General features: G+C 46.6%; 3 protein-coding genes across 3 annotated transcripts in view; all 3 read right to left on the bottom strand.

The window, feature by feature from the left end:
• Positions 1-11067, bottom strand: part of LOC126491014 (cytochrome P450 2B1-like) — a 37168-nt gene that overhangs the window by 14626 nt on the left and 11475 nt on the right. Inside the window, exons 2-8 of the mRNA XM_050126393.1 lie at positions 8843-9005; positions 8556-8705; positions 6540-6700; positions 5624-5800; positions 3473-3614; positions 1582-1769; positions 1273-1414 (exon numbers count right to left, since the gene is read on the bottom strand). Coding sequence (XP_049982350.1) covers positions 1273-1414; positions 1582-1769; positions 3473-3614; positions 5624-5800; positions 6540-6700; positions 8556-8705; positions 8843-9005 — 1123 coding nt within the window. The remainder of the gene's footprint in view (positions 1-1272; positions 1415-1581; positions 1770-3472; positions 3615-5623; positions 5801-6539; positions 6701-8555; positions 8706-8842; positions 9006-11067) is intronic.
• Positions 4007-5032, bottom strand: LOC126491018 (non-POU domain-containing octamer-binding protein-like). The gene has a single exon (XM_050126398.1). The coding sequence runs from the start codon at positions 5030-5032 to the stop codon at positions 4007-4009; it is 1026 nt and encodes a 341-aa protein (XP_049982355.1).
• Positions 5120-5569, bottom strand: LOC126491019 (non-POU domain-containing octamer-binding protein-like). The gene has a single exon (XM_050126399.1). The coding sequence runs from the start codon at positions 5567-5569 to the stop codon at positions 5120-5122; it is 450 nt and encodes a 149-aa protein (XP_049982356.1).

Raw genomic sequence — 11067 nt, 5'->3', positions numbered from 1 at the left:
TGATCCTAGAGAAGCTAAATAAGAAGGTGAACCCAAAGAAAAACATATTGTTACCCGCCTGGATATGGGAAGTAGACAAGATTGCCGGGCAAAAACTGGGAATTTGGGCGTGGGTTGGGATGGGCGTAAGAGGAATTGGGGTGAGAAAAGTGAGAAGGGGAATGGGATGGTTGGGATAAAAGAAGGGTGGATGCGGGAGCAGTGAAGGATGTATCTTAATTAAGGGAGCCATCTTAGGGTTGACAAGAGACTTGACTCCAGAGGGGCTCGCAGGTGTCCAGGGTAATGTCCCCAGCTATTTTCTTGGGCAATTCAGGAGAGGGAACCTGAAATGACCCTATTTTATTGCCATACTGATGAATATCTTGCATATCACCATAGAATTTTCATCTGGCGATGGATGGGATAGCGACAGTGACCTACATTGGCGCACTGGACTGAGCTCCCAAGGTCCAAATGAGGAACAGAAGGAGGGAGAACATGAGCAAGGAAGCCAGGACTGCGAGGGGTGCACCCACCCACTGTGACAGTGGGGCTGATCTATTGGAAGGTCACCAATGCCAGCTGCACTGGGACTGAATAAGCATGGGACAAAACCGGACTCTCTGAACATGGCGGACAATGATGGCTGATGAGAAGCCAAGGACAATGGCACTGGGTTTTATCCTACTGCATGAACTGGCTTTGTGCGAGCCTAACCTGTTTGTATGCCCACGTTCCTGGACCTGGATGGAAGGCGGAGGACCTTGGATTTCCCACAGGGCAAGAAATATGGACTGCATATCAGACTGGAGAGGGAGGGGGAATGGAGTGGGGGTAAGGTGCGAGGAGTGCGAGTAGGGGGAGAGGAGTAGAGTGGGAGGAGGGGAAGGGAAATGGGAGGCGGGGAGGAGGCAGAAATTTTTTCAATAAAAAAAAAATATCCCGGGGTAATTCTAACCAAGCAAGTGAAAGGCTTGTGCAATAAAATCTTCAAGTCTTTGAAGAAACAATTGGAGAAGACATGAGAAGACGGAAAGATCTCCTATGCTGATGAATCAGTAGGGTTAGCATAGTAAAAACAACATCCTTCAAAAGTAGGCAGAAATACACACTAGGAAAAAAGACAGCATCCTCAATAAATGCTGCTGGTCAAATCGGATGACTGCAAGTAGGACAGTAGCCAGGTGGAATGGGTTCCCAGCTGGAACAGACTGGACCTAGTCCTGACTGTATCCTGGAGGGTAAGCCTGCCCTCTAGTGTCTGGGAAATGAAGCACAGGTCCGTCTCACCTGTAGAGAAGGGCATAAAAGCTTCAATTTTCTTCAGAGCCCCACTGGCATCCAGGAAGTGGTCAGGATTGAAGGCATCTGGTTGTTCAAAGTATTGAGGGTCATGGAGAGCTGTACTCAGGATGGGGTACACTTCAGTGTTCTAGGAGACAGTGTGAGAGACAATATTAGCATACCTTGACTCCCATAAGCAGACAGTTAGTCTTTAGGGAACCCCAGAATGCCGGGAAACCACAAACAGGCCAAGGGTGGTGATTGGGAGAGTGGAGGATGACAATGGCAGAGATGTGGAATCGCAGCTGGTCTCACCTTGGGGAGCAGGTACCCTCGGAACAAAGTGTCTTTGGTGACTTTGTGTGGCACTCCAATTGGGAGAATATCTGCAAATCTCTGGATCTCGCGAATGACAGCCTCAGTGTACGGCATTTTGGTACGGTCATCAAGGGTTGGTGGGCGGTGTGAGCCAATCACCTGATCGATCTCCTTTTGGACTTTCTCTGCACAGAAAAGGGAGACAGCAGACAATGCTTGCCCCCTTCACGAAGGCAATGCATAGTGACCCTGTTTTCTGTGAGCCATTAGTGTAGGAACAATAAAGAGCCAGGAGACACTGCTGAAAAGACACACTGCACTCTTGGACACACACCTGCGCTTCTCTCAGGCCTGTGTCTCTACAGCCATGCTTAGAGCTATGTTAGAGACTCTTTTAGAGCTATGTTAGAGATGCTCTCCAAAGCTCCCATCATGATCATAAAAGAGAGAAAAGGAAAACCCACAGCAAAGGGCTATTTTCATCTATCAATCTGAGTGAGGGCTGGAGGGGAAGATTGTAAGAATTCTCTGCATTTGAAATGTAATGTTATAATTTGTGTTCTTTCATAACAGACACTGGAGAGAAAATGTCTCAGTGGTTAAGAGCACTGGCTGCTTTTGAAGAGGACCTGGGTTCAATTTCCAGGACCCTCATGGCAGCTCACACTGTCTGTGACTCTGGGTCCAGTGGATACAACATTTTCATACAGACATATATGCAGACAAAACAGCAATGAACATTAGTTAAAAAAATTAAAAATACAGGCTAACAATCTGAGGCTGTATCCTCAGGAATAAAAGGGAAGTAAATTAATCTATGAATAACAAAATACAGAATGTGAACACATTGGTGAGTATATTGACCGAGGAAATGCATTGATTTTTATCCTGACAGCCTGGCTTTGACATCAGAACCCACGGGAATGTGCAGGGAGACCCAACTGCACCAAGTTGTCCTCCCATCTCCACACATGAGACACAGCAGACAAACTCACAACAACATCACATCAATTTCAAATTCTTTGGATGTGAGTGTGTAAGTCAGCCAAGTGATCAATGGGTTGGTTAATAAAGGAAAGATTGCTGAGTGAGTGAAATGAACAAAGAAAAAGTGGATGTCCATATCCCACTTCTCATCCATTGTATTAATCAATTAAGAAGTCAATAAGTGGTGCAAACACAAATAGATCAATGGGTACAACCAACCAAGGAATGGATTGACACATGAAGAGTGAATTCAAGGCCAGTGGGAAGGAATAAAGAATGAGAAGATTTGTATATGAATGAACCAATGAATCAATGAAAGAGAGCCTGCTCAACTAGCCATGATAAAGAATAAAACTCACAAACTGATTCATCCAAAAAATTAATGAAATATATGTCATTGAGTCAACTAGAGATGAAAGAATCAAGGATTAATAATCTATGAGTATAGAGAAGATGGGCAGAGGATTACATGTGTGGGCGAACAGGTGTGTAGATAAAAAGTGAATGAAAAAATTAATATATGCATGATGAGATAATGGTTGGAACATGAATAGAATACCCATAGATGAACAGGTGGATGGGCAGTAAGATGAGTGAGTATCAGCTGGATGCAAAGAAAGAGAGAAGAAAGGAAGGAAGGAAGGAATGAAAGAAAGAAGGAAGGAAAGAAGGGGAGAAAGAAAGGATAAACAGATGAATCAACCTTCAAGTTATAGCAGAAAACAATGGAAATGGACCAGCTGAGTGTTCTTTCACACACCACCCACAGCACTGCCTTAGGTTAGAATAGACCAAAGCCTTCAGAGTGCCAGATGTAAGAGGCTCATGTCTTTTTCATCCTCACAATTTTCTGCAGAAAAAGGAAGCTATAAGATTTCCCAACTGGCCACAGGTGGCTCACCTGCTACATGGGGGTATTTGAGCAGGAGCAGGAAGCCAAAGCGGAGTGTGGTGCTGCTGGTCTCGGTGCCAGCAAAGAAGAGAGACAGCACGGAGAACATGAGGTTCTGGTGATGGAACTCCGTGTGTTGGTTGGACTTCTCCTGGTTCCAGATGGGAGAGAGAAGGGAGGGTCAGGGGTGACTGGAGCCTTGCAGGGAGATGCACACACATCCTGGGAACTGTCCTTCTGTCTCACTATCTGGACCATCTGGCATTTCTCAGTCCTCAACAATGTCACTTGGTTTCTGCTCTGTCTTCTCTCTCTACTGTGCTCTCTGGTAGGTTAACATGGCTTGTCTCCCAGGCTCTTTCTTTCTCTGAGGTCTTTCCTGCCTTTTGTCCCTCACTCTGTTTCTTCCCCACCCTTCTTTCTCCATATCACATTTTCACTTCCTTTTTATTTTCATCCTTTTCCAGATGCTTCTACATCTCCTCCACTCCATTTCTTTTTTTTTTTTTTTATTTGCGGGAAACTAGACACTGCAACTTTTATTTAGTATCGGCGGCGTTTATTTGGAGCAAATTCAGCTCCAGGAGCTGGACGGTTGAAAGCAGGAGGATTTCCACCAATTGCTCCAATTCCTTCCATTGTAGCAGCTTGGCCGAAACGTTCAGTTGTTGGTGGGATCAATCCCAAAGTTCCATCTGGCATCATAGTGGCAGGTCCTGGAGGAGCTGGGGTCCCAGTTGGCACAGGAGCAGGGGGCATGGCTCCTCTATTGTTTATGCCCATAGCACCTCCCATAGCCATTTGGCCCATCTGTATCTCTTGTTCTCTTGCATCAGGGAAGGTTCCCTTGAATCCTTCCTGCTGTCGCCGCATCATTTCTTCTTGTTGCCGCCGCATTTCTTCCTCACGGCGCCTGCGTTCCTCCTCCTGCCTGAGCTCTAGCTGCTTTCGTTTCTTAACCTCTTGGTTATGCAGCTCCTCCATTCTCCGAAGCTCTTCTTGACGCCTCGTCAAATCCTGCCTCATTAGCATAACCTGGTGCTCATGGCGTGCTGCCTCCATCTCCATCTCCAGCTTCTCACGAGCCTCCTTGATGTTGCGGTGGTCCACTTGATCCTGCTGTTGCTTCTCCGTCTCAATGAGTGCCTTCCAGCGCATGGCATACTCATACTCAAAGGACCCTGGCTGTGCAAATCTGGGTGGTTGTTCTCGCTCCTTGTGAAATTGCTGGTTTTTTATAACCAGCTTCTCTGGAAGTCCCTCTTCATCATCTAACTGGTCCATAGGTTCCACAGTCACAGGCCGAGGAAATGTGGTTAGCAAGAAGGAGCCTTCACTGCATCTGTCCAGAGCTTTCCGAGCAGCTGGTTTCCCTGAGAACTCAACAATGCCTTTCCCTGAGGGCCTTCCTCGGTCATCCACAATGACCACAGCCCTCTCCACCTGGCCAAACACAGAAAAGGCTTCTTCCAGCAGTTCGTTGGACACATACTGAAGAAGGTTGCGGACTGTAAGAGATGCACTATGACAGGCAAAGCGCACACGTAGCCGCTTTCCACGTAGTGGCATATTATCCAACTCCACTTTGGCAATTTCCGCTAGGGTTCATGTTTCCAAGCGAATAAAGCCAAAGCCTTTATCCTTATGAATGAAAACCTAGCCTGCTTTCCCATATTTCTCAAAAAGCTTCCTCATTTCCTCCTCAGTGATGTCAGGAGGAAGATTGCTCACAAAGAGACGGCTTCGTTGGGTGAAAGTCTTCTCTCCTGGTTTTCTAAAGTTCTTCAGGTCAATGGTTAAACCTTCATTCTGGCTGCTGGCCTGCTGTCCATTTGCAGGTATTGGTGGGGGTGGTTGCTGCTGCTGCTGCTGCTGCTGGTGCTGCTGGTGGTGATGTTGATGGTGCTTCCTTGGAGTATGGTTCTGCTTCTCCAAGTTAAAGGTTTTATTACTCTGCATGTTTGCACCCTTGACTTCGATTTGAGCACAGCAAAGTGTCTGTCTCCCAATCCTAACCCCGACTTCCTCTGCCCACAGTTCTTTGCTCAGAGTCCTCCACTCCATTTCTTGTCTCTCCTCCCCATCCTCTGCTCCCTTTTCCTCCATTCACATCCTCAGCCTTCACTATCAGCCATCCCCTCTCATTGACGCAGGACTTACCTTCTCCATGCGTAGAAGGTAGGTATCGATGAAGTCTCTAGGATTGTTGGGGTCCAAGGTTTCCCGGTGCTTCTCCAAGCTGTGGCGAATATAGTGAAGGACTTCCTGCGTGTTTTTGTAGATTTGTCGGTGGGCACCAGGAAAGAACTTCAGGAAACCTGAATAGAGCTCAAACATCTGCAAGAAAGAAGGACTGAGGAGGTCACCTGGAACTAGCAGATCTCAGAAAGTAAGCAGTGCTCCTAGGTCCACAGATGTCGTGAAGGAACGGACACACACACACTCTCCCACCCGCCCACACTCACACATATCCACCCACATACACACCCCTCTCATACATGCACACCAAACATACACGTGCCTTGAACTGTATCTTCAAATCAGTCTCTAGCCTTCATTTTACATTCTCCGTGTGTCCCTTTTCTCCCCTCTGCTCTCTCTCCCAACCCCCCTTGCTGTTTTGTCTTAATTTGTGGGGTATTGTATTTTGAACACATTAATGCCAGGCAGGTTTTAAATTCAACATGTAGCCTAGGATCAGCCAGAATTTCTGATAGCCCAGTCTCTAACACCAAAAGGCTGGAATTTGATGTGTTGTACACTACCAAGTCCTGGGGATGAACTCAAAGGCTCATACATGAAAGACTGTGTCCTTTGTCCTCTAAGGTAGAGCTGCATCCCCCACGTCATTTTCTCATGTCTGGATGGCTCTGTATTTCTGCATTGAAGTCTCTCCACCCTGCTTAACATCCCTCTCTCCTTCTGTTCCTCCTTCATTCCGTCCCTCCAGGTCACAGACTCCTTGCTTTTCCATGTTGTCTATCCTTCTTTCAGCCATAAGACACTCCCTTCTACACTCACAAGGAAGCCTTTTCTTTCCTCTGCCTTGGATGCGCCTCTCTTCCCACCCACTGACCTGGCCAGAGAATGAGCTGGTGAGCGAGAAGATCTTATAGATCAGGTCCAAGAGACGCAGGAACTGGCGGTCTTTGTAGTCAAAGCGCTCTCCAAAGACAATGGAGCAGATGATGTTGGCTGTGATGCACTGGAAGATGAAGGTGGGGTCCAGGGGGGCTCCTGAAAGAGAATACAGGAGAAGAGACAGGGAATACAGAATTAGGGGAGTATTTGGCTTCAGCCCCATCTCTGTAAAGCTGTCCCCACCACTCACTGCTCAAGTTACAGCAACACATTTGCACATATGTTGCACATAAGAGTCTGGGCTCTTCACTCAGAGATGCATGCATCCTTTTATTTAACTTCCCTCAGTACTGTACAGAATATGGGATGATATTTCTATATACAGAAAGGGATACACCTTCACCAAGGAAGCTCAGCTAATCATGGCTGAAACATGGCTGCAATTAGGATTCTAGGAACAAGATGTGGAGTGAGTGCAATTAGTCTGCACCTGCTCCTCCTCCCAGGACAACATACTGACTCTGAACTGACAGCTAACTGCCACTGGAAGGAATGGTGCTCAGAAGGGTTCAGCGATGGCTGTGTGAATTACAAGCCCTGTACAATCCATACCCATCTGCCGGTTTTCCTCTATTCCTTCTTAACTTCCTCCATCCCTTCTCTAAATTCCTCCATCCCTTCTCTGACTTCCTTCATTCCTTCTCTGACTTCCTCCATCGGTTCTCTGACTTCCTCCATCGGCTCTCTGACTTCCTCCATCCCTTCTCTAAATTCCTCCATCCCTCTCTTCTCTCACTTCTGAGCTCTGTGGTTTCCCAAAAGCCATCAGCCCCTGAGTCTTCAGCCTTTGTGTGCCAGGTTCAGTCATGGACCCTGGCAGTTGGAGGATGGTTGTTGGTACAGCAGTATTGGGTTACTCTTTCCCTTTACCCTGAGACTGGTTTGTCTCTGATCCTATGAAAATAGTTTCTTGGAGCTCAGAGCTTCACTCTTGGTTCCTTTCCAGCTTGATTATCAGCTTGTTTCTCTTCCTCTGGGTTCCTCCCTCACTGCCTTATTTCTCTCATTATTTTTCTCACCATCTGCACCTTTCTTCTCTCCCCTCTCCACACTGAACTCTCAGCACTTCTGAGAAAGATCAATAAGAAATAGCAAATGCCTCATGTAAAGAAATGGAGGTGCAAGTAACAGTCTTGTAACCAGTGTGTCCTTAATATAACAAACATAAAGAACCCTCAGAGTACCTCTGATTTTTTTCAAAAATCAAACTCCCATGAGCCTCTGTGCTCATTGCTGCTCAGCAGCACACTCACAAGGAAGAAAACACAGTTCCCTGCTGCGCCCATGTCTGTAGGTCCTCCTGATCCCTTCCCTTCATTGACTTAAGGTCTGTGTTTGCCTTTGATGAGATCGTGGAGGGGGACAAGGATAGGGAACAATTACAATGATTAAGTCAAAATGGTTTTGAACACCTTGTGGAGTAGAAGAGAACCTTGGAAATCTCATCCTCCTGCCTCCACTTCTGGAGTGCTGGGATTACACACATGCAGGACCATGCCCACTGTATGTGGTGCTGTAAGCTCTGCACAACTCAGCCACAGCCACATCAAAGGCAGGACCTCACATTGTAGACAGGGCTGGCCTTGAGCTCATGGTCATCTTGCCTCACCTTCTGAGTTCTGAAAGGGTGAGTGTCCACCAAAACTATCCAATTGACAAAGAGAATTAATTCACAGATTGATTTTCTGAAGAGAAGTGACCACCATGGGCAGTACGTGCTTCTGAGTAATTTTGGAAACAAAATACCTCACGTTTCTTTCCTGTCCTTGTAATTCTCTTCCCACCTCTGTCCTTATCTCATCCTTCCGATGTCCGTGTATGTGCATGTGTGTGTGCATGTGTGTGTGTGTGTCTGTCTGTCTGTCTCTCTGCTTTTGTCTTTCTCTTTCTTTGGTTCTGCACTCAGGTCCTGTGTCACCATTTTCCTTTCTGCCCATTCTCTGGGACTCACCCTGGGATTTCCGCAGCTCCTCTACCAGACATCGGGCCTCCTCCTGCATCCGCTCCTCCACACTCCTCTTGCCCACCCCTAAGTCCTTCATGGTGGCCAGAGAGAATCGCCGAAGGGTCTTCCAGCGTTCTCCATTAGCAAAGATCACACCTAAGAATGTAGGGGAAGCCTGGCTGGGTTATAATAGAAGTTCAAAGACCCTGAGTCCTTCCCCACAGCTCAGGCTCCACCTCTCACCCACATCTTCCCAGACCACATCTTCCACTTCACCGTGTCCCGTATCTCACCATATCCCTGTATAATTGGGTCAATCACAGCAACTGTCCCCCGGCCAGAGAAAGCCTCAGCTTGGTCCACCAGAGCCTCCCTTATGGCCTCTGTCCCACACAACATGACCACGGGCCTCGGTCCCAGGTGCACTGTGAACACGTCTCCATATTTTTCTCGAAGCTGCCAAGATAAGGGCGCGAGGGTTGTGGTTAGTCAGTGCAGACGTTGTTGTTTCACTGTGAAAACACCTAGACACAGACTGGTAAATAGGTATCCCTCCGCTGGCCACCCTTTCTCTCCTGAGGACCTAAGAGGTGAAGGTTAATTCACCAGTCTCACCTGCACACGACCCTATCTCAACAATAATAGATACAGATGTAGATGCAGATGTGCATTAGTTCCATGCCCATACTCTTCAGTCTGGCCAGGTGAACCATGCTTCCTGCAGTCCAGCTTCAGCCTGTCCAATGCCTCCTGACAACATTCACTGAGAACGGCCCTGACCCACCCACTGGGTTACATGGGAAGGAAAGTGATAGTCACCTAGTAGTGGTCCTGAATGTGATTCATAACTGCAGTACGAACAGTTGGGAAAATGCCTGGCAATGCAACCATCAGGGCATCTATAGGTTTTTGGTCCCAGGAACATGACAACCCTCCAGTGCTGAGAGCTTTTGAGGAGCATAGTGCAATGTTTGCAAACAACTCTCCCTTGTTGTTTTTTAACCTTTACTCTCTCTAGATTGCACTGCAGCTAATAGAAATGGAAGAGTGTGTAAATGGTCAGTGCCCAGTGTTATTTAGGGGACAATGCTAAGAAAAAGCTCTGCATATGTTTGATGGCGATGTATTTATGTTTTAGATGGGGTCACAGCATCGAATCATATCCAACAATGAATGAACAAGCCTCAGATCAGACCAACAGTGTAAGTGAAACTTGCCAACTTTATGCTACACAAAAGCAATTTTTTTTCCATCTGCTGCATCTAAATGATGTTCCAACAGAGCTGCAGGTGGTGGTGTGTCAGGATATTGGGAGGTAGTGACTAGAAGGAGCTGAGACAGGAACTAGTCTCGATATTCAACATAGGAGATAAGAAAGTGTTCATCGTTAAAATTCATGGATGTGGGAGGCGCTTTGTTTACGAGCGACCCAACCAGCACAGAGAGCTGATCTTGGCACTAGGAGAACCATCTCTGGTGTGAGTGAGTTTCTGACCCGCAGCAGCAGCCTGGGACAAGGAACTACTTCCTGCAGGGCCTATACTCCTGCAAATTGCCTCTCTCTTCCTATCTCACCCAACGTGCATCCAGAACCCTCCCCACTTCTGCCTTCCTGCCGTCTTTGGGCAAATAACATCACCCAGCTCAGCCTGTCTGGGCGCTGGGATCGAATCCAGAGGGCAGCCAATTTCTCTGTTTCAATAGCCGCCTGCAGCAAGCAAGGTAGGTGCTTTGTTTACGAGCTACCCAACCAGCACGGAGATCGGATCTCGGCACCAGGAGAGCCATCACGGGAGAGTGCCGTCACTGAGAAGGTACATCACTGGGCAAGGAGACCTGATCTTGTAAAAGAAGATCCTTAGGGGAGCATTCGGAGGAAGAGATGGGCAGGCGCCAATGCAAGAATTCACCCAACAATCTGAAAAACAACATGAAACCACCAGAACCCAGCGACTTCACAACAGGAGGACATGAACACCTTAATCAAGAAGACATATAAAAAATGGACTTTATGAAAGTGATTGACGTCCTTAAACAGCATGTAAAAAATGCCCTTATAGAAATGGATGAGAAGTATAAGAGAAAGTTTGAAGAATTGAATAAATCAGTGAATGATACCCTAGGAAACCAGGAAAAACAATCAAACAGTTAATGGAAACAGTTCAAGACTTGAAAACTGAAATGGAGACAAGGAAGGAAACACAAACAGAGGGCCAGTTGGACATAGAAAATCTAGGTAAACGAATAGAAACTACAGAAACAAGTATAACCAACAGAATACAAGAGATAGAAGAAAGAATCTCAGATTCTGAAGATACCATAGAGAAAATAAACGCACTGATCAAAGAAAACAGCAAATCCAACAAACTCTCATCACAAAACATTCAGGAAATCTGGGGCACAATAAAAAGACCAAACCTAAGAATAATAGGAGTAGAAGAAGGAGAAGTGCAGCTCAACGGTCCAGAAAATATATTTAATAAAATTATAGAAGAAAACTTTCCCAACCTAAAGAAAG

The sequence above is a fragment of the Alexandromys fortis genome, unplaced genomic scaffold (genome assembly GCF_014885135.2).
Source record: "Alexandromys fortis isolate MF-2015 unplaced genomic scaffold, M_Fortis_MF-2015_v1.1 scaffold_240, whole genome shotgun sequence".
Taxonomy (NCBI): Eukaryota; Metazoa; Chordata; class Mammalia; order Rodentia; family Cricetidae; genus Alexandromys; species Alexandromys fortis.
Note: the sequence above shows the minus strand (reverse complement) of the source record. Positions and strands in the feature narration are given on the sequence as shown.